This window comes from Ursus maritimus, unplaced genomic scaffold (genome assembly GCF_017311325.1).
Source record: "Ursus maritimus isolate PB19 unplaced genomic scaffold, ASM1731132v1 scaffold_9, whole genome shotgun sequence".
Taxonomy (NCBI): Eukaryota; Metazoa; Chordata; class Mammalia; order Carnivora; family Ursidae; genus Ursus; species Ursus maritimus.
In genome coordinates this window covers 80769324-80791940 of record NW_024427107.1, presented here as the reverse complement: position 1 = coordinate 80791940, position 22617 = coordinate 80769324, and the positions used below count along the sequence as shown (strand labels likewise).

At 46.2% G+C, this 22617-nt stretch overlaps 1 protein-coding gene across 2 annotated transcripts; it reads left to right on the top strand.

Annotated features, from left to right (window-relative positions):
- The first annotated feature begins 737 nt into the window (after positions 1 to 737).
- ZNF16 (zinc finger protein 16) lies at positions 738 to 22590 on the top strand. Of its 2 annotated transcripts, none has more exons than XM_040625918.1 (3): positions 738 to 829; positions 4086 to 4290; positions 16222 to 22590. In XM_040625918.1, the coding sequence occupies exons 2-3, from the start codon at positions 4095 to 4097 to the stop codon at positions 18066 to 18068; spliced, it is 2043 nt and encodes a 680-aa protein (XP_040481852.1). In that variant the 5' UTR covers positions 738 to 829; positions 4086 to 4094; the 3' UTR covers positions 18069 to 22590. The 2 variants fall into 2 exon arrangements, with proteins under 2 accessions (XP_040481852.1, XP_040481851.1); XM_040625917.1 differs by having other exon boundaries at positions 738 to 886.
- The last annotated feature ends 27 nt before the right edge of the window (positions 22591 to 22617 follow it).

Below are 22617 nucleotides of genomic sequence, written 5' to 3'. Positions count from 1 at the left end.
TGTAGAGGGGCGCCTGGTTGGCTCCATCAGTTAAGCGGCTGCCTTCGGCTCAGGGCGTGATCCCGGTGTCCTGGGATCGAGCCCCTCATCGGGCTCCCTGCTCAGCGGGAAGCCTGTTTCTCTCTCTCCCACTCCCCCTGCTTGCGTTCCCTCTCTCGCTGCCTCTCTCTCTGTCAAATAAATAAAATCTTTAAAATAACATCTTAAAAAAAAAAGATTAGACAGTGTTTCGTAAATGCCAATACTTAAGGGTTTTTCGTCAACTTTTTCTTATATATTTCTTTCTAATTTTGATAATCTTCCTGTCAAATGCATCTTAAAACATCCGTATTCTTTACATCTAAGTGTGTAATCAGTTTCGGTAAACGTTCCACGAGCAATCCCACGAAATGTGTATTACCTACTGAAGGAATCGGAGTGTTTGCATCTGTCCGCCGAGTCATCTACTGATGAGGGACTCCGTTCTCCGACGTGAGCCCTCATGTGCTCATCAAGCTGCGGTCTGTTCCGATCCCAGGGCCTGTGGACCCAAGTCCCACTGCAGCGGCATATCCCGTCTTCCTGCATTTCTAACCTCGCCTTTCCACATGCAGTCGCCAGAGCACGGGGGCCTCGGCGAGCTCCGACCTCGGGTAGAGCCAAGGAGCCCCCGCTTTGGCGCCCCGCGGGAGGAGGGAGCACCAAGTCGCGTGGCCTCCGCCGCCTAGAGCGGCGACGCCGGCCCGGAAATCGGGGGAGGGATTTCCGGGGCCCGTTTCTGGGCCCAGCCGCGGTGGTCCTGCGACGTTGCGCGGTGCCGGCAGCGACCCCCGCGAGGGGAGGAGCTCGCGTAGGTGAAGCCTCCACGTTGCGAACCGCGCTCCCGCGTGACTCCGATGCCACCGGGGTGGGTGCCGGCCGCCGGTGGTCTAGACCGGGCTTCGTGGGCAGAGGGGCGGGAGCTGCTCGGCCTGGGCGGGGTTGGGGGCCTCGGAGGGCGCCTCCGGGAGCGGGCGTGAGGGGCGCCCTCCGGAGAGTGCCCGGGACAGCGGAGCCTGACGCCCTGGAGCCGGGCCGCAGGACCGCGTGGCGACGGGGCAGGTGTGCGGTGAGTGGTGTTGGGGTGGAGGAGGGGCCTCAAGACTTGGGTGCGAACGTCAGATCTGTACTGAGCTGTGTGAGAAATGAGGTGGTCGTGAGGCGCCAGGTGTCCTGCCTGGAGGCCCCGGGTGGTGCACTCACCCTGCAGGGGGCGAAGAGGCTCTGGTGACGGGGAGGAATTTATTCTCCCCCAAGCGAGTGGAGTTGAGAGATGAGCCATGCCCATCCCGTGGATTCCTGCAGTGTGGGCTGGTGGCTGCCGGTCTTTCCAGTTGTCTCTGCTTAGCAAGAGAATCTGCTTCTGGGCTCGTTGGCAGAATCGTATTCCTTGAGGTTACTGTACTGAAGTGTATGTTTCCTTGCTGACTGTCCTTAGTTCCTGAGGCCCCAGTCCTTGCACAGGGACCTTGCATCCCAGAGTCAGCAAGGGTTCGTGTAATTGGATTGGGTCCACCAAGATAATCCCTTCTGCAAGGTCTCTTTTGCTGTGTAGTGTACTATATCCACAGGTTCCAGGGGTTGGAATGTGCACATGGGTGTGGAGGGGCATTGTGTTTACCAGAGATTCGGTCTGTGTCCTCCTGGGCAAGATCCTGAAGTGAGAAAAACAAGATGTAAAATGAGCATAGAATATTCTGGAAGGGTACATTAGCAACTGGGAAGGGGAGCAGAGTAGCTGGAGTGGTTCACCATAAGTCCTTTTTTGCCTTTGAATTTTGAAAATTTGTGATTGTGCCCCCATTCAGTGACGGTGATAATAATTTCAAGAATTTTAAAATAAAGTGAACGAGGGGCGCATGGGTGGCTCAGTTGTTAAGCGTCTGCCTTCCGCTCAGGACATGATCCCTGGGTCCTGGGATCAAGCCCCACATCGGGCTCCCTCCTCTGCTGGGAAGCCTGCTTCTTCCTCTCCCGCTCCCCCTGCTTGTGTTCCATCTCTTGCTGCCTCTCTCTCTGTCAAATAAATAAATAAAATCTCTAAATAAATAAATAAATAAATAAAATAAAGTGAACAAATATTGCAAATGACTGAATCTCCCTTTGGGAGAGGGAGAGGAACGCCCCCCCCCCCCAATGGAAGCAACATCTTCTCCATTCTTCTGCTCCACGGACAGGCACCTTAAGTCAGTGCTCTCCCTGCTTTGAATCTTGTCTGCACCGTTCCTCTGAGCACCCATGTCAGGTTAGTTCTGTCTGTCCTAGTATAGAAACATGGTCAGTGCCTCACCGTCAGGCAGCCATGGCCTCTGATAGTCTGTACCCCAATGACCCTGCCTCTGAGCTCTGTCCACACCTTTGCCCCATGTTCTACCTTTCTAACCATTGCCTAAGTCCCCTTCCCTAGGCCTGGTTTAAATGCCTGCCTGCCCCAGGGCGCCACTCCTTCCTTGCTGCCTCTTGTTTTGTGCTCCTCTCAGCCTGTCAAAAACCGATTTGGTTGGATCGACCCGTGTGGTTCTTAACTATGATTGCACAGTCCCTTTTAGCAACAACCATTAGGAAATTTTCAAAAAATAAAGGATTATTACTTACAGGGCCTGCAAATTAGCACACCTGGGGCCACATAGTGAGGTTTCTGGTAATGAGAGAGAGGTGCACTGGCCTGGATTTCTGCTTTTATTGAGGTTGAGGGTGGAGACCTAGGGTTTCGTGGGCTCACTCTTTATTGGTGAGTTTAAAACGTAAGAGTGGAGGGGTGCCTGGCAGTTGGTTAAGTATCCGACTTCAGCTCCAGGTCATGATCTCAGGGTCTTGGGATAGAGCCCTAAGTCAGGCTCCCCACTCATCAGGGAATCTGCTTCTCCCTCCCCCTCTGCCTCTCCCCATCACAGGTGCGCTCTCTCTCTCTCTTGTAAATAAAATCTTTTAAAAAAATAAAATAAAACATAAGAGTGGGAATTTAAAGCACAGGAAGAGAAAAATAGCAAGTGGCCACATGGCCAGTAATCAGAATCAACCAAGATTTCTAAAACAAAGGCTCCGTGAGGGGAGGCGGCCTGGCTCTTTATCTAGTCCAGTGGCTGGTATTTGTTCCATCTTTGAAATGGATGCCTGTTTGCAGTGGGTGCTTCAGCATCAAGGCTTAATTCAGGCACTTGCATTACAAAACAAAACAAAGCAACTGTCAGGGCTTATACTACATACTCCCCAGTAGGCAGGCAGTGTCTACCGTATGCTTCTGCCAGCATTTCTTGACTTGTCTTCTCTACCCTTGAAAGACAGAGGGGTGATTATAACCTATCAGTGGTGTAGTGTGAATAAGGGGCCAAGGGGTATTGCCACAATACAGGTGGGCCTCTGAGCACGGCCTGGTGCATTTGCAGAGACAGGGCAATGGGAGAGGTGGGGGAAATCACTAATTTGGTCCATATGGGGGACCCATCATGTATCAGTGGGAGTATTGTATCTCAGAAGGAGCATTTAGAACTGGAAATGAGCCCAAGCTTGGGAATCTTCACAGGATAAGGGTGTTGATGCCTTCCTTAACCGAGGAAGTTGATGTAGATTCAGAAGTGAACCCTGATGTACCAACATGAAGCGGGAAATAAGAAGGAGCCTGGGAGGGAGCCACTGGTGCAGTGGGAAGACAGCTCAGGATGGTGGAGACCTCGATGCTGCCAGGGGGGGCGCAACTCAGACACCATGGTGACCATATGCACATCTGAAGTATAGGCTACCCCTAGCTGCCCAAATGCTTGAGTTCCTTCTCTACTATGAATGGATCTGATGGTCCACCTTCAGGACATTGTGTCAGGAATGAGGGGTGGGCCCACCGTGGGTGCAGTCTCTGTGGGGCTGTTCTCCTATCACGTCAGCCCTGGGCCCTCCCCTGGGTGCCCATGGGACATTGTGTGCTCACCTTGCCCTGAGGTCAGCATCTTACCCCTTGCCTGAGACCTAGCACCAGGTCTATGTCAGGTCTCAGGCTGTAGGGGTAGAAGAGACCCCTGCCTGGTGGGAGCTAGCTCCTCTGTACACTCACCTGCATCCTTGCTGGTCTCCAGGTCCCAGCCATGCCCAGCCTCAGGGCTCGCTCTGAAGAGACAGAAATGGAGCCCTCAGGTCCTGGACCATCCCCTTGGATCCCTGCAGCCCAGGCCTGTGTGAGTGATGCTCCTGCTGTGACCCACGCTGGATCTGCACTCCGTGATCCCCACTGCTGTGGCTACACTGAGCCAGGAACCACCCCCTCTCACCATCAGCAGCCAGGTACTGGGAACAAGTTCCCCGCTGGTTGCCCTCATTCTGGAGGGACTTTGTCCATGTCACCCTGTCCTTACCCCCAGGAGGCATCCATGTCATCATTAGGGATGGGGTGCCCCATGGACTTGAGGGCCAAGTCTAGAGATCAGAGGGGAATTTGGCCAGGCCCCATGCTGTCTTGGTGCCTGAGCAGGACACTGTGTTTCCCCACCTGACATAGAAGCATGTGATATTATGCTCACCAGCTGACCCCTGCCCAGCCCAACTACTAGGCTGGTGGTAGTCCCCTGCATTTAGGATACAGTCCTGATTCAGGCTGTAATCCTACTCCTTCTGACTGCATTCACACTGCCTAGCCACTTCCATCCACCTTCGAACTCTACCAGAGAGTCCTTTCCTGAGGAGCCCTCAACTAGCTTGCCTTTTCTATGGACCCCTCAGCAGTGATGAGGATGGTTACTCAGTGTTAGCTCTCCTTACTGGAACTCGATGGTGGCTGGTATATAAGAGGACACTCTTCAGGACATCTAGGCTGAGTACCCTAGTCAGACTCTGTGGCCAGGGAAGGTTGGGCTAATGGCAGTGTTGGTTCGCAAACCTCGCAGGCCTCCCAGGTATAACTTAACCTGGCCTCTGTACGTGGAGGGGAAGGAGAGTCTGAAGAACGAGGCAGGACACCCAGGTTGGTCATAAGCAAGGGAACTTATTTAAGAGGCTTGTCTTGGGTGGCTGCAATGCGAATAGACCCCAGCACCCACCTGCCAAATCTAAAGTTGATATAGTGGCTTTAACTGGGTTTAGTTACATATACTGTCTAGATGGTCACAGCACCACATCACTATCTCAAGGCTGTGTCCTTGCACCAGCTTCTGGGAGCAGGGAAGGCAAGCAGAATGTACGTTCAAGGACAGGGAAAAGCACGAGGAGCCTCCAGTCACCTGGATTCAGCTCACAAGTCAACCAGTAGTCACATCCTCTTGACCTCCCCCAACAGGCAGAGGTGGTACAAGACAGTCCTGGGTGTGTTGGAGCAGGAGAGTTAGGGGATGAGAGACATGATGAGGTCCCAAGAAGTGGCCCCGAGAGACAGGCCTCCTGACTGCCCCCAGGCAGAGGCAGAATGTGAACCAAATGGTTAATGGTATGCTGGGCAGAGAATGATGAGGGAGGCCAGGCCCTATTTCCATTAAAAAGAAAGAAAAACAACAGCAGGTTGATAGTGACTCATGTTTAAAAAAGCCACTGTGGAACAAAATGGTGGAGTACATAGCTCCAAATACCCAGTCTTCCACATTAACATTTAAAAAAAAACCAACAACAGGCAGAAACTGCCAGGACCAACTTTGTCAAAAATCTAAATCTAGAAAATAGGTTTACAACAACCAGGTAATGCTAAATCAAGAAAAAGGGCACTTGAAAATGGTAGGAAAGCTTTGTGGTGTTTTTCCTTGCTCTTGCTCCCAAACACTCCCTGGCTCAGTAGCAGCTTTTGTTCCCAGCGTGGGATGGTGGTCCCTGATCCAAAGGGAGCAGAGAAGATCTTATTCAAAAATTATTGTTTGTCCTAACCTGTGTGGGATTGGACAAAGGATTAATGCAAAGTGCTTGTCTCTGGTTTGCCTAACTCAGAACTTAGGGCACAAAAGCCCTGGGTTCAGAAACATGTAAGGGAACTAAAACCCCACAGCCACCTGGGACGTCAGTTAACAGTACAGTCAACCACCTAGAGCCTAGGAGGGAAAGCTGGGGAAACGAGGACATTCGAAAGCACCCTTGTATATCAGGGAATTTAGAAAACGGTATCCATGCCCAGGACAGGCTACATGCTCAGGAGAGACCTCAGAAAATCATAGCTTCACCTCTGACTCATCTCTCAGCTCAGTAAAAGCAGGAAGCTAAGATAGTTATATATAGTGTTAAAGTAGTACCCAGCGCACAGACTGGGAGAGGTGTATTACTTTTCGTTTACTGTTAGTGTTCAAGGGAGTATCTGTCAAAACACTAGCTGAACACAAGCTGAAGAAAGAGACCTCAGCGGCCATACATGACAGACTAGTTTTAGTTTGCAAAACTTAGAAAATCACTAAATGAACAAATGACTATACCCTTCAACAATGAATAACAGCAAAGCCTGGAGGAGGGAGAGACTGATTTACAGAGTAACCACATAAATATTCAGATGTCCAGTTTTTAACAAAAAAGTAACCAAGAATACAAAGAAAAAGGAAAATAAGGCTGGCCCATTCAGAGGAAAAAATCAATTGGCAGAAAGTGAACCACTGTCTTAAATGTGCTCAAAGAGCTAAAAGAAACCAAGAAAACAATGTACAAACAAAATGAGAATGTCAAGAGATTTTAAATTTATACAATTATAAATATACAATTTATATATACAACTTTTATGATATAATTATAGAAAGGAACTAGAACAGGGGCGCCTGGGTGGCTCAGTTGCTTAAGTGTCTGCCTTCAGCTCAGGTCATGATCTTGGGGTCCTGGTCCCCCCATTGGGCTCCAGCCTCGCATTGGGCTCCCTGCTCAGTGGGGAGTCTGCCTCTCCCTCTCCCCCTCCTCACCTCCCACTTGGGAGCGCTCTCTTTCTCTCTCAAATAAACAAATAAATTTTTTTTTTTTAAGGAACTAGAGCAAAAATTCTAGAGTTGAAAGGTACAATAACTGAAATGCACTCACTGGAGGGATTCAACAGCAGATTTGAGAAGGCATCACTCGAAGATAGGATAATTGAAATTATTCAGTCTGAGAAGCAGGAAGAATAAAGGTCAAAGAAAAATGAACAGGATTTAATGGACCTGTAGGATAACATCACTCAAACCAACATACACATTATAAAAGAGAGAGAGTAAGGTGTATAAAGAATATTTGAAGAAATAATGTCCCAAACATCTCAAATTTGATGAATGACATGAATCTATACATTCGAAAAGCTCAACAAATTCCAACTAGGATAAATTCAGAGAGATTCACATCAAGACTCATTATAATCAAATTGTCAAAGGCAGAATCTTGAAAACAAAAGAAGCAACCCGTCTCATATAAGGGACCCTGAATTTGATTAGCAGCCAGTTTTTCAGCAGAACCCATGGAGGTTGGAAGACAGTGGGATGACATATTTAAAGTGCTGAGAGAGAAAAAACTGTCAACCAAGAATTCTGTTATCTGGCAGAATTACCCTTCAAAATGATATTCCCAGATATTTCCAGATAAATAAAAGCTGAGGATTTTTTTAAAGATTTTATTTATTTATTGGAGAAAGAGAGCATGCAGGAGCAGAGGATGGGGGCAGAGGGAAAGGGAGAAGCAGATTCCCCATTGATCAGGGAGCCCGATGTGGGGCTCAATCCCAGGATGCTGAGATCATGACCTGAGGTGAAAGCAGACACTTAACTGACTGGGCCACCCAGGCGCCCCTGAGGATGTTTTTTACCAACAGACCTGCCCTATTAGAAATGCTAAAGGGAGTCCTGCAGATAAAGATGAAAAGACACTAGGTAGGGACTGAAAGCCATATAAGTGATTAAAAATCTCAGGTAAAGGTAACTACAGTGGTAACTGTAAAAGCTAGTGTTATTGTGTTTTTGGTTTAAAACTTCGCTTTTTAGTTCCTAAATGATTTAAAAGACAAATTCTTAAAAATAATTATAAATCTATGTTATTAAACATACAACATGTAAAGATACATTTGTGACAACACAAAGGTGGGGAACAGAAGTGTCTAAGAGCAGAGTTTTTGTATGCTGCTGTGGCTACGTTGCGACCAGTTCAAACTTGATGGTTTTCTTATGTACCATAATATACAGCATGGTGACTACAATTAACAATACTGTATTATATATTTGAAAATTTCTAAGAAAGTAGACCTCAAAAGTTCTTACCACTAAAAAAGAGGTACCTGGCTGATTGAGTCGGTAGAGCATACCACTCTTGATCTTGGGGTCATGAGTTTGAGCTCCATGTTGGGTGTAGAGATTACTTTAAAAAAAAAAAAAAGAAAAGAAAACTATATAAGGTGATGGATGTGTTAACTAACCTTATGATGGTAGTCATTTCACAGTGTACATGTATCAGTGTACAAATCACTACATTGTGCACCTCAAACTTACACAGTGACGTATGTCAATTATATTTCAGTAAAGCTGAGGGAACAAAAACTAAAATGGCTGGGATGGGGGGGATCAAACTACATTGTTTGATATTAGGATATTAATTGTAATCCCCATTATGCCATTAGGAAAATATCTTTAAAATGTCCATAAAAGGAAGAGAGAAGAAAATTAAGATGGTACACTACAAAACATAACATAGAAGAAGACCGTAATAGAGGAAAGAAATGAGGGACAAGAAAGGTAGAAGATACCAAAAACTAATAGCAAAATCAAGTAAATCATTAATTAGTAATAATTAATAATTCCTTATCAATAATTAATTATAAATGGTTTAAACTCTCCAAAGGCAGATATTAACACAGTGGGTGAAAAAGCATGATCCAGCCATATATACTGTTACAAGAGGCTTGCTTTAGATCCAAAGACACAAATAAGTTTACAGTGAAAGGTGAAAAAAAAGATATTACATGCAAATAAATAGTAACCAAAAGAGGTGGGTGACTATACTATAACACCAGAAAAAAATAAAGTAGGTAAAAAACTGTAGCAAGAGAAAAGAAGGACATTATGTGTGGATAAAAGAATCAATTCAGCAAGAAGCTATAAGTACAAACGTCTACATGCCAAAGAGAACCCCAGAATATATGGAACACATATACATCTGAGGGGAGGGATAGCTAGTTGTACAATAATAGTTGGAGACTTCAGTACCTCACTTTCAAAAATGGCTAGAACATCTAGACAGAAGATCAGTAATAGGGAACTTGAACAACACTATAAATCAATTAGACCTGATGGACATGCCCACCCAAAGGAGCACAAATTCTTCTCAAGTGTACCTGGACATTCTCCAAACATAGACCTTATGTTAGGCCACAAAACAAATCTCAATAATAAAAACAGTTGAAATCATGTAACATTATTATCTCTAGTCAATAACAGCAGGAAAAGGAAAACTGAAAAATTTACAAACAACATACTCTTAACCCATGGGTCAAGAAAAAATCACAAGGGAAATTAGAAAACACCTGCAGACAAATGAAAACAAACAAAAACTTACAGTATGCAAGGAGGGCAGTGCCAGAAAGGACATTTATAGCAGTAAATGGATACATTAAAAAGGAAGAAAGATTTTAAGTCAGTAACTTAACTTTATATCTTAAGGAACTATGAAAAGAAGAGTAAACTAAACCCAGAGCTAGCAGAAAGAAGGAAATAATAAACATTAGGGGAGAGAGAAATGTAATAGAAAGTAGAAAACATTAGAGAATCAACAAAATCAAAAGTTGGTTTTTTGAAGATTAAAATTGACATAGCTTTGAAGACACAAATAACAAAAATCAGAAATGGACATTACTACTGATCTTACAAAAGTAAGCAGGAGTATAAGAGAAGACTGTTAACAGTTGTGCACTGACAAATTAGATGACCTAGATGAAAGAGAGAAATTCCTAAAGACGAACAAACAAAAAAATGACCAAAGTGACCCAGGAATAAAGTATTACACCCATGGGTGTAACCCAGGAATGCAAGGGTAGTTCAGCATAACAAAACCAACCCATGTCACTTACCACATTAATAGAATGAAGGAGAAAAACCATAATCATCTCCATTGATGCAGAAAAGGTATTTGACAAAATTAAGCACACTTTGTGATTAAAAAAAAAAGAGGAAGAAAGAAAGAAAAAGAAAAACACTGGGAAAACTCAAGATAAGGGAACCTCCTTAGTATGTTAAAGGGCATTCATGAAGAACCCACAACTAGCATTATACACAATAGTGACAGATTACAATCTTTTCCCCTAGTGATCAGGAAAGTATTGCCTGTTTTACCACTGCTATTCAAAATCATACTAGAAGTTCTAACCAGCGCAATCAGGAAAGAAAAATAAGACTTTCAAATTGAGACGGAAGATGGTAAACTATCTCTGTTTGCATAAGACATGATCCCATATATAGAATATCCCACAGAATCCATTAAAAAGCTACAGGAGCTGATAAATGGATTCAGCCAAGTTTCAGGGAATAAGTCAACACACAAAATCAGTTGTTTCTATATACCAGCAATGACCGATCTGAAAAGGAAATTAAGAAAACTTCATTTAAATAGCATCAAAAGAAAAAATAGGGACACCTGGGTGGCTCAGTTGGTTAAGCATCTGCCTTCGGCTCAGGTCATGATCTCAAGGTCCTGGGATCAAGCCCCAAGTCAGGGTCCCTCGTCAGCAGGGAGTCTGCTTCTCCCTCTCCCTCTGCTCCTCCCCCCTCTACCCTCTCATTCTCTCTCTCTCTCACCCAAGTAAATCTTTTAAAAAAGAGAAAAGAACCTACAAATAAATTTAACCAAGGAAGTGAAAGACTTGTTTACTGAGAATTACAAAGCTTTGACAAAAGAAATTAACAATACATAAATAATTGGAAAGACATAAAATCCATGGATTGAACTTTTTTTTTAAAGGTTTTATTTATTTATTTGACAGAGAGACAGCCAGCGAGAGAGGGAACACAAGCAGGGGGAGTGGGAGAGGAAGAAGCAGGCTCCCAGCGGAGGAGCCTGATGTGGGGCTCGATCCCAAGACTCCGGGATCACGCCCTGAGCTGAAGGCAGACGCTTAACGACTGAGCCACCCAGGTGCCCCATGGATTGAACTTAATTCTGTTTCAGTGTGTGTGCTATCCAGCAATCTATAGATTCAATACCAACCACATCAAAATTCCGACAGCCTTTTTTGCAGGAATTGAAAAGTCAGCCCTTAGAGTCACAGAATTACAAAAGGCCCCACAACAGTCAAAGCAAGCTTGAAAAGGAAAAACAAAGTCAGAGGACTCATACTCACCAGTTTCAAAAATTACTACAAAGCTTTAGTAATCAAAGCAATTTGGTACTGACATCAAGCTGTACATACAGATCAGTGGGATAGGACTGAGAGTGTGGAGATAAACCCAGACATCTGTGACACATTGATTTGCAACGTGGGTATCAAGACCGTTCAGTGAGAAAAGATAATTCTTCAACAGATGATCCTGGGACAAGTGGATATCCACATGCAAAAGAATAAACCGGGACCCCTACTTCACACCATATACAAAAATTAATTCAAAATGTCCCAAGGACCTAAATAAAGAACTAAAATCATTAAACTCTTACAAGAAAACAGGTATAAATTTTCATAACCTTGGGTTTGACAGTGGATTCTTAGACACCAAAAGCATAAGCAATTAGAGCAAAAGATAGGCAAGTTGGACTTTATCACAATTGAAAACTTTTGGCATCAAAGGACATTATCAAGAGAGTCAAAAGACATCCTATTGAATGGGAGAAAATCTTTGCAAATTGTATTTCTGGTAAGAGTGTAGTATCCAGAATATATAAAAACTCTTACAACTCAACAATGAAAATACAACCCAATTTTAAGATGGGCAAAGGACTTGAATAAATGCTTTTCAAAAGAAAATTTGCAAATGGCCAGCAAGCACATGAAGAGATGCTTAAATTCATTAGTCATTTGAGAAATACAAATCAAAACCACAGTGAGATAACCACTTCACAACCACTAGAGTGGTTGTAATTCTTCAATATGTAACAAGTGTTTTCAAGGGTGTAGAGAAATTGAAAGGCTCATACAATGCTGGTGGGAATGTGAAGCGGTGCAGCCACTATGGGATAAAATTTGGCTGTTCCTCAAAAGTTTAAACATAGCATTGCCATAGGACCCAACAATGCTAGATAAATACACAGAGTTGAAGACAGGTACTCAAACACGTACATGTACATGATGTTCATAGAAGCACTATTCACAGTTTCCAAAACAGCCTAGATGTCCATCAATGGACAAATGGATAAACAAATACGGTATATCCATACAATAGAATATTATTCAGCCAAAAAAAAAGGAATGAAGCAGTGATAAATGCTACAATGTGGATGAACTTGCAAAAACTAATTAGACTAAGTGAAAGAGTCCACACATAAAAAGTCACATGTGATATCCCATTTATAAGAAATATCAGGAATAGATAAATGTATAAAGACAGAATGCAGATTGAGGGTTGCTAGGCGTTGGGCAGGAGAGAGAAGATAAACCAATGGGTAAGAGGCTCTACTTTGGAGTGATTGAACTGTTTTGGAACTAAATAGAGGTGATGATTGTACAACATTGTAAATGTACTAAATACCACTTAATGTTCATTTTAAACAATTTTTTTTGGTAAATTTCACCTCATAAATTAAGTAAATGAAAAGAAAAGCTGCTCAGGAGATAGGAGACTAGGGGAGCCCCCACCTGAGTATGTGGTGCCCTTGGGAGTCTGTATGACAGGTGGCTGGGTTAGGTCCTGGGTGAGCGGACTGCTGTGCCACCAGCAGCAGCCAGTGCGCCACAGGCACACGTGGCATTCACGTGAGCATGGCTTTGACTTGGGTACGTACCTAAGCTGTTTTCCACAAACCTGGAACCCACTAATTGTAAAGGTCTTTAATGAGTGCTTTCTCTCAGGAAAAACGAATAGGTCTGTTGTGCTCTAGAAGGGTTGAGAACCCTCACCATTTTCTCCAGTGGGGGTCAGTCATGGGGCAGCAAGGGTAGCACAAGCAACTCCATTTGTTTTCACATATTTTTCTTTGCCCTAAAACCCAACTTTTTCTTTATTAAAATATTTTATTTTTAAGTGATCTCTACACCCAACATGAGGCTCAAACCTACAACTCCAAGATGAAGAGTCACGTGCTCCACTGACCAAGCCAGCCAGATGCCTCCCCTTAAACCCAACTTTGTGTGTGTGTGTGTGTGTGTGTGTGTGTGTGTGTGAGAGAGAGAGAGAGAGAGATAAGGGAAACTACGTTTCCAATTTTACATTTCCTTTCAAAAGAGAAACTTTGATCATTGTTTCCAATAGTCCTTAAATTGCAGAGAAGAATTATATCAGATTTAATAAATCCAAAGTGACCTCTTACCATCCTCACCCACAGGACTGTTTAGTCTCCTGTCTCAATAAAAGGCTTCCAGGTCAACAGTGGCTTGGGGCTAAAAACCAATCATTGTCACCATCTCCTGAGCCACATTAGTGACCTTATCTTAAGGTCAACAAACTATGACCCACAGGCCAGATCCAGCTAGCCAGGGATTTGTTGGGGTTTTTTGTTGATTGTTTGTTTTAATGGCCTGCAAGCAAAGAATGGTTTTGAGGTTTTTTTCAGGGTTGTAACAAAGCAGACCATACGACCAAGACCATATAGCCACAAAGCCTAAAATGGGTACCCTCTGACCATTTATGGGAAAGCTCCATTGACTCCTGTGCGTCATCCCCTTCTGGTCCCTACTCCATATGTAGCCAGAGGAGGGTGGGAGTCTCCCTGGGTCAGTCGCTGGGGAGATTGGGGGACATTGTGAGCTTTGGGCCAGCCTGTGTAGACCCTTGTTTCCCATAGGAGCTCCCCTGTCCCTGCAGTCCTCAGTGAGCCCTCCCATTACTCCAAGGAGCCCAGCCTCATGTGGACATTTCCTAGACACCCCCAGAGCCAGGGCTCCTGACTTAGGGAGCTCTGAAGCTCACAGAAGAACATGGTCAGGGGCGCCTGGGTGGCTCAGTCATTAAGCATCTGCCTTCAGCTTAGGTCATGATCCCAGCATTCTGGGATCAAGCCCCGCATCGGGCTCCCTGCTTGGCGGGAAGCCTGCTTCTCCCTCTCCCACTCCCCCTGCTTGTGTTCCCTCTCTCGCTACCTCTCTCTTGTGTCAGATAAATAAATAAAATCTTTTAAAAAAAAAAAAGAAGAACATGGTCAGTCCTTATGCTGCATGTGATGATGGGCCTGCCTGAGGGTCAGCAGAAGGGTAAAGCATGGCACCCGTGTGTTGTGCCGGCCACATGGCTGAGTTCCATAGGAGAGAGTCTGGCACAAGGAGTCTGGCAAGGAGTGTGGAGGGGTTTCCAGATGTGTGGGCATGGCAGGCAGACAGGCTGAGTGTGTGGCCAGGCCAGGTCTGCATTGAGATCACTGTGGTGGCTCCAGAGGGAATAGAAGTGTCCAGATGAGACAGGGACACAGAATGCTGTTTTGTTAGATCCCAGAACTTGCAGATGGGGAGAGGCAGTGTCAGCCTGAACTGAGGGGCAGGTCAGAGGACAATGAACCCAAGGAAGCATGGGGAGGGGTGTCCACCCACCTACTCAGCACCACTGAGTGTGGCCAAATGAGGGGTTGCTCCAGTCCCAGGACATGGAGCACTGCTATGTGGCCATAGCAAGAAGGGGCAATGGTCAGAGAAGGTCTCTCCAATGAAATGTGTTTGGGCAGACACCAGGCAGAAGTGAAGGAAGAAGGGGCACCTGGGTGGTGCGGTCCATTAAGTGTCTGACTCTTGATTTCAGCTCAGGTCATGATCTTGGGGCCATGAGATCAAGTCCTATGTCTGGCTCTGTGCAGAGTCTGCTTAAGTTTCTCCCTCTCCCTCACGCTCATTCTCACTCTCTCTTTCTCTCTAAAATAAATACATTTAAAAAAAAAGAAATAGTGAAGGAGCATGAGGACCATCTGGGAAGAGTGTTCCAAGCAGGGCAGATCCTAAGGTGAGTGTATCCATCCTGCTCAGGGAACAAGAGCAGAGGTGAGGTGAGCTTAGGAAAGGCCTGGGAGAATGTCAAAGTGCTCTGATGACACTAGGGTGTCTGTGAGTAGGAGGGGAAGGGGAGGTAAGCTACTCAACATCCAGGCAGGAAAAGACAGCAACAGAGTGGTCTGGGTGTTTGAGACAGAGACTTAAGATCTGCATTTAACTGAGAGATCCAGGGGAGTGAGGGTTTCCTTGTTCCTTCAGATGTGAAGATAGAAGAGGAGGAGGTGACAGAGTCCTGATGTTATGAGGAACCTTGTGCACATTTCTGCCTTCAGACAGTTGGACACAGCTGTAACATTGTACCAGGGCACAAAATTGTCCAGCTAACACCAGTCAGAATTGTGGGTTTTAGGGAGTAGGAGTTGCTTTGGTAGGACAGGGCACAGTCTCTGAAGCTTCTTTTGAACAGGACAGAATCTGATGTTTTAGACAAGTCCCCACTCCAGTTCTCAGCCTGCCATGCAACCAGAAGCACCCTTGCTTCTCTGAAGGTAACAGTCCCCTCTGCACCTGCCAGCAGAGAGCCCACCTCTCCATACTGGTGACTCCTGAGGCAAGGCCTGAATGCCATGAGTTGGTGCTAAGAAAAATATTGGCCCAAGAAACATTGTGGGAAAGACAAAAGGGTACAATGAATAACAATATAGCATGAGGTGGGGCTCCTGGGTGGCTCAGTTGGTTAAGCCTCTGCCTTCTGCTGGGGTTGTGATCCCAGTGTCCTGGGATCGAGCCCCATATCAGGCTCTCTGCTCAGCGAGGAGTCTGTTTCTCCCTCTGCCTACCTGTGCTTTCTCTGTCAAAGAAATAAATAAAAAAATCTTAAAAAAAAAAAAACACAATATAGCATGAGGTGTATAATGTTTTACTTGTACAGGTGAGAGCAGTGAGTACCTGGATTTGAGGCCCTCCAGGGTAGAGCCAACAAGACTTGCTGATGACCTGCAGTGGGAGAGGGGCACCTGGGATTTTGACTTGAACCAGTAGGGAAACTACAGGTGATTTCTGAGATGTGGGTCGGGGGGTGGTGAGGGTCAGTCTTATAGATTGAGGGCCCTGCTGCCTCGTCCCCTTGGAGCTCTCCCCTCTCTTGTCCCCTTGAGAGATTTGGGACTACCACCCCCAGTGGGTCACACATTCCCAGATGTGTCATCTGTATTTTCCTGTTTCCTTCCAAATGACTATGTTTGTTATTTCAGATTGGGACACCAGGACTAAGGGCAAGGAATTTCTTCAGAAGAAAGAAGTTTCTGAGGATTTGGAATCACAGGCAGAAATATCAGAAAACTATACCAGTGATTTTTCGCAAGCACCTGAGCTTGGAGAACTGTGTGATGATGTACTGGAGAGAGATTGGGGAACCCCTGACAGTGAGAGACGGGTGCAGTCACTCTACCAGGAGGGGGGCTTCACACCAGTGGCAGTGCGCCTTAGGAGCCCCTTAGAGAAAGAGCTGGGCTGTGATGACTTTGTAAGAAGCTTCAGTCTGAGCCCAAACCCAACAGCGTCTCAGGGAATTCCTACAGAAGAAAGGCCACATCTGTATGACATGTGTGGCCACAACTTCCAACACAGTATGGACTTAAGTAGCCATGAGGGGTTTCACATAGCTGAAAGCCCACTCATATGTAATGATTGTGGGAAAACCTTCAGAGGAAACCCTGATCTTATTCAGCATCAGATAATCCATACTGGACAGAAGTCCTTCATATGCAATGAATGTGGAAAATCCTTCAGCCAGAGCTCATTTCTTAAAAATCATCAGAGATCTCATGTGAGTGAAAAACCCTACCAGTGCAGTGAGTGCAGGAAAACCTTCAGTGTGCACTCAAACCTCATTAGGCATCAGAGTAACCACAGCGGAGAGAAGCCTTATGTATGCAATGAATGTGGAAAAGCCTTCAGCCAGAACTCAAGCCTTAAAAAGCACCAGAAGTCTCACATGAGTGAGAAGCCCTATGAATGCAGTGAATGTGGGAAGGCCTTTAGACGGAGCTCAAACCTCATCCAGCATCAAAGAATTCATTCTGGAGAGAAGCCGTATGTGTGCAACGAATGTGGGAAGGCCTTTAGGCGGAGCTCAAATCTCATTAAACACCACAGGATTCACACAGGTGAGAAACCTTTTCAATGTAATGACTGTGGGAAAGCATTCAGCCAGAGCTCACACCTGAGGAAGCATCAGAGGGTTCACACTGGAGAGAGACCTTATGAGTGTAATGAGTGTGGCAAACCATTCAGCCGGGTCTCCAACCTCATTAAGCATCACAGGGTTCACACTGGAGAGAAACCTTATAAGTGCGGTGACTGCGGGAAGGCCTTCAGTCAGAGTTCAAGCCTCATTCAGCATCGGAGAATTCACACTGGAGAAAAGCCTCATGTATGTAATGTGTGTGGAAAAGCCTTTAGTTACAGCTCAGTGCTCAGAAAGCACCAGATAATCCACACAGGAGAGAAGCCGTATGAATGTAGCATCTGTGGGAAGGCCTTCAGCCACAGCTCAGCCCTCATTCAGCATCAGGGTGTGCACACAGGTGACAAGCCCTATGAGTGTCACGAATGTGGAAAAACATTTGGTCGGAGTTCCAACCTTATCCTTCACCAACGAGTTCACACCGGAGAGAAACCCTACGAATGTACCGAATGTGGAAAAACCTTCAGCCAGAGTTCAACTCTCATTCAGCATCAGAGAATCCATAATGGATTGAAACCCCATGAATGTAACCAGTGTGGTAAAGCCTTCAACCGAAGCTCAAACCTCATTCACCACCAGAAAGTTCACACTGGAGAGAAGCCGTATACGTGTGTTGAGTGTGGTAAAGGCTTCAGCCAGAGTTCACACCTTATTCAACATCAGATAATTCACACTGGTGAAAGGCCCTATAAGTGCAGTGAATGTGGGAAGGCCTTCAGTCAGCGTTCAGTCCTCATCCAGCACCAGAGGATCCACACCGGCGTGAAGCCCTATGACTGCTCTGCTTGTGGGAAAGCCTTCAGCCAGAGGTCCAAGTTGGTCAAACACCAACTGATCCACACCAGGGAGTGAAACGGAGTACAGCTCCATTCCTGACGGCTCTGGCCGTGTCCCAGCCTCACCCACCTGCCAGACTTGAAGCCAGGTTCACTTGCTGCCCTTAACTCCATCCCACTGTCCACAAAGTCCAGACCCTCCTTCCCCTGCCATCACTCCTGCTTCCTGTGACCTCTTGTTTCTTGTTTGTTTTGCTTGTATAGTTTGTTATAGTTGTTAGGAGGGAAAAGATGATAGAAGCTGCATATTCACGAGTAGAGTTTATTACTATAATCAAACAGAACCAAAAAAGTAAACTGACATTTGGTTCAAAATAACCACAGGAATTCTTTTCTTTGGTTATTAGTCATAGAGTGAACTCTTTTTTTTTTTTAAGATTTTATTTATTTATTTGACAGAGAGAGTGAAGAGGGGACAAGCAGGGTGAGTGGCAGGCAGAGGGAGAAGCAGACTCCTGGCTGAGCAGAGAGCCCCATGTGGGACTCGATCCCAGAACACTGGTATCATGACCTGAGCCAAAGGCAGACACTTAACTCACTGAGCCACCCAGGTGCCCCTAGAGTGAACTCTTTGTCTATGGTTATAATTGATATTCTGCTTACATAAAATCAGGTCAAGAGTTTTTCAGGTCTGATTGCAGTCATCCTGCCCCAGAAGTGGTGTGTACTCATTACCACCAGTTCCTCACCCTTTCTTGTCCCTCCCATGTATTCACTAGACTGAGGATTCCTGCCACCTTTCCTTTGTGCCTGAGTCTGAGGTCATGCTTTCTTACGGTCCCACTTGGGGCTGCTGCACAATTACACAAGCAGCTGTTTCCTACCCTCTGGCTCTGTGCCATATGGTCCTGGTTGTTGGCTGCACAGAGGCCTGTCCTCTCCATGCCCCTCCTGTTCTCTTCACAAGCTCCCAGGCTCAGTTTTCTCCCATGCCCATTCATCTCAACATTTATGGAGCACCTGTGACTGTCCCTAGTAAGTGAGGACTGGTCCCTCCTCAGTTTCCCAGAGCTGTGGAGCAGTGGGAGTTGTCCCAGAAGCAACACATCTGCCACCAGAGAGACCCCTGGATGCCAGCCAGCCAGTCCATCTCAACTTGGGGATATCCTAGGGTAGGTGGACAGAGAACCACCTCCTCTGTTTTTCCAGGAAGAAAGGCATTAATGGGCAGATGTGGTTTGCAGGTTTGCAGTTAGCGTAGGAAGGTAGGGGCTTGACTTCTGTGCTTTCGAGGAAGTAAAGGCAAAGCCATCAATTGCAAATGAGGAGGGAGAGGTTTGAAGAGGGAAGTGTGGAAGAGTTGGCTCAAGGGTACACAGGTCAGGCTTGGGCTACAGTGGGCTGCCTACCCTTCTTTCAGAGGCCATCAGAGTAACCCATCACTGCTCACCCCCTCCCCTCCACTTCACCCCAACCTTCCCAAGGAAACACCCTAGAGAAGAAGCTGCCACATTTGCAGTTTTGCTGACAGCATTGCTGTGCTAACCGTCCATTCCACCCTGTGCAGACCTCCATCTGTTCACCCTCATGCTTTCTCACCATCAGGCAACCCTCTGTGGCTTCACTTTCCCTGTTGTTCAGCCTGGATTCCATCCTTTTTTCCAGTAAATACTTGTGGGAGGCTTACTGCATGCTATTTGCTGGGGACACAGGAAACAAGACAGAAAAACACCTGCCCTTGAGGACTTCACATTCCAGTGGGTAGAGAAAATGCACTAGTGGCTATGATTGTCATGAGGCAAAAGGAAAGCAGGAAATAGGGTCTGGGTGTTTTGAGGAGTTGGGGAAGGCCTCACCAAGATATCCTTTGAGTAACAACTTGAAGCAAATAGAATGACCGCTGAAGATGGGGGATAGGGTATGACAGCAAGAATAGCCAGTTTTCTTGGGAAGCCAGAGCTGGGTAGTAAATTAGGAATGTGCAGATTATGACCTGCTGAAGGGCGAGGCACAAGCCACCCACATAGGTCACCAGTTAGCTCCCTCAGCATCCAAGCTCCTGTTTTGGGAAAGTGAAAACCCTGGGGTCTTTTTCATTGAAGGCACAGTTTCAATACACTCAAACAAAGGAATTAAATTCACAAGATTTACTACAGAAAGATCCCAGAAGCAAGGGGGACACAATGACCCAGGAGAAGGGCAGTCCACCATCCCAGGTCATGAGTGAGCAGGAAATTGAAAGCAGGGTAGCAAGCATCTGTTACTCCGGAGGTGCTTAGAGTGGAGATGACCAGCTCAACTCAAGTTGTGATCTCAATGTCCACACTCTGGGTGTGTGTAGGGTTATCATATGGTAAAATGCCTGGGCTGTAACTGGGAAAAACAAAAGTTTTTGTTTTCAAACAAAAGGCCTGAGGCCTTCTCAGAGGCCCTGAGAAGAAGCAGGCCTAGAGTGTTCAAGAATCATCACAGGTCAGTATGGCTAGGAGTTGAGTGAGCAGAGGGAGAAGCAGATGGGGTGGGTGGTAATGGGCCATATCACAAAAGGCCTTATGGCCATGACAAGGACTGGCTTTTATGCTGGGTGAAATGGGAGATGCTGGAGGCTTTTGATAACTTACATTTTAACAAGGTCATTGCTGTGTGAAGAGGCTCTAGTGGCAAGCATGTCCTCTGTGTTACTGCCTCCTCAACTCCTTTTGCCCCTCTGACCTCCGCACCCTTGGCAGACCCCCTGGGGCTGAGGCATAGCTGTGGGAGGCCAGAGTCTAGACCCAGGAAGGAAGAGTGAGTGTCAAGCTTCACCGGGCCCTTGTCCCTACCCAGTGTCTGGGCAGAATTGGCCAAATTTAGGGGCCTGCTGTCTGCAGCCTGAGGAATTTCAATTTTGGAATATCATGTTTCCAAAGAGAAACTCTGGAAAGCAAATTGTCAGCTACAATTTCTTTTGACTTTCATGACGTCCTTGGAGATGTTTCTTGGGGAACGAGGGCTCAGAAGCCTGGGTGCCCCCTCCTTTTTGCCAGCAGATTTCAAACCATTCAAACCCTGCTGGACAGGAGGTGTGAGGTGTGTGCTGCAGCCTCACCCCCAGCCACAGCAAACACCCAGGCCAGTGCCCTTCACCATTGCCCCTCAAGCCACTTTGGACCTGCCCTGTGATCCCTGCCCTGCTGACCTCAGTTATCCAAGTAATAAACCTCATGCCCTTGTGGTGTGTGTGGCATTGTCAGTCCTGACCTCTGAACCAAATTTGGGGGCGGTGGGCATCCAGCCTGCAGGTAACAGTAAGAATTGGAGTTGGCACTGTGAGCGGAATATCTGCACGATGGCACCCCAGGGTTCTACCTGCTCATGCTTTGGCTCACTATCCTGGCCACTGTCTGCAAGCCAGCATGCACTCACCCATGCCACACACGTTGCATTGTCAAGTCCAACAGAGCCTTTGTTAGAGATTTAGCTGTCCTAAATCACTTGATAATTACTTGGTGTTTAGGGACAGCAGTATGGGATTGGAGCCCTCCTTAAAGTGGCCCTGAGTTGTGTGTCTGATCCCAGACCTATCTGTGTACTTGAGACCAAGGCTGCAGCTGACTCTAGCTCAGGGGAGAGACCATACCCTATGTGAGATCTGTGTTCATTAGGTGGCCACTCAGAAGGAACACATTTGCAAGGAGGCATTAGGTGGCATGCCAAGTGAAGTCCACACTCCAGAGAGCAGATGCTTACTAGAACCCTTGAATACTGCCACCATCCCAACAAAAATCGCTATTCTCCAGGTTCTAGGGAAGAACACCCCCAGCACAGCCAAGAGATTAATTCAAACCCAAATTAAGCCTGTAAAGCAACTGTTGCTATTGGAAGGCCTTCCAACTGCTGAGGCCACAGTATATTGGTACAGTATAAAGCCAAACCTGGGCCCTCTGGCATATTCCACATGCAGAAGAGGCAGCCTCCTCTGTCCTCAGTTCCTGCCGGATGCCAGGGTGTTGGAGGGCAGCCCTCCTCAGACCCTTTAACTACCTGGGGAACCTCTTGGGATGAACTAAGTGAAAAGCAGTGAGAATTCACAGACTATACGAGCCAACCATCATAGGTGATGGAGCTCAGTGGGGAGCTGCTGTTCCTCATTGCTTAACCAGGATATCCCCAAACATCAGCACGACTGGCTAAATTCCAGGCAATTATCTTAGCACTGGATGGCCTGGCTAATGAATGGCGCCATCTGCACATTTTTACAAACTCTTGTGTCACTGCCTAAGATTTGCCCCCTTTAGGGTAAAGAACTCTCAGAATCTCCTGCCTCACGGATAGATGTCCCAAAATATCAGCCAAGGTCGTAGATGTCTCTACCCATACACAGGCCACAGTACAAGGTCTCACCAGGACACCCTCATCCCCTCTAGCAGCTGAGGCACTCTTGTCGTTTCTCAGAATACACAATGCTGAGCTGTTGAAGAAGGATTCAGTGGGATTTTCATCTCCCTCACTAGCCTCAGGCTCCAGGTTGCAAGAGTGCTGTATAACTTATTTAAACAAGCACTAATTCGATTAAATATGGTGTGTTTCAGTCCTCAAATACCAGACGTGAATTATGAGTGGTCTAGTTCCATTTTTTGATGTTT

Coding starts and splice junctions, on each gene's coding strand:
- ZNF16 (XM_040625918.1), top strand. CDS start 4,095: ATGCCCAGCCTCAGGGCTCGCTCTGAAGAGACAGAAATGGAGCCCTCA. Junction 4,291..16,221: donor CTCTCACCATCAGCAGCCAG/GTACTGGGAACA, acceptor TTGTTATTTCAG/ATTGGGACACCAGGACTAAG.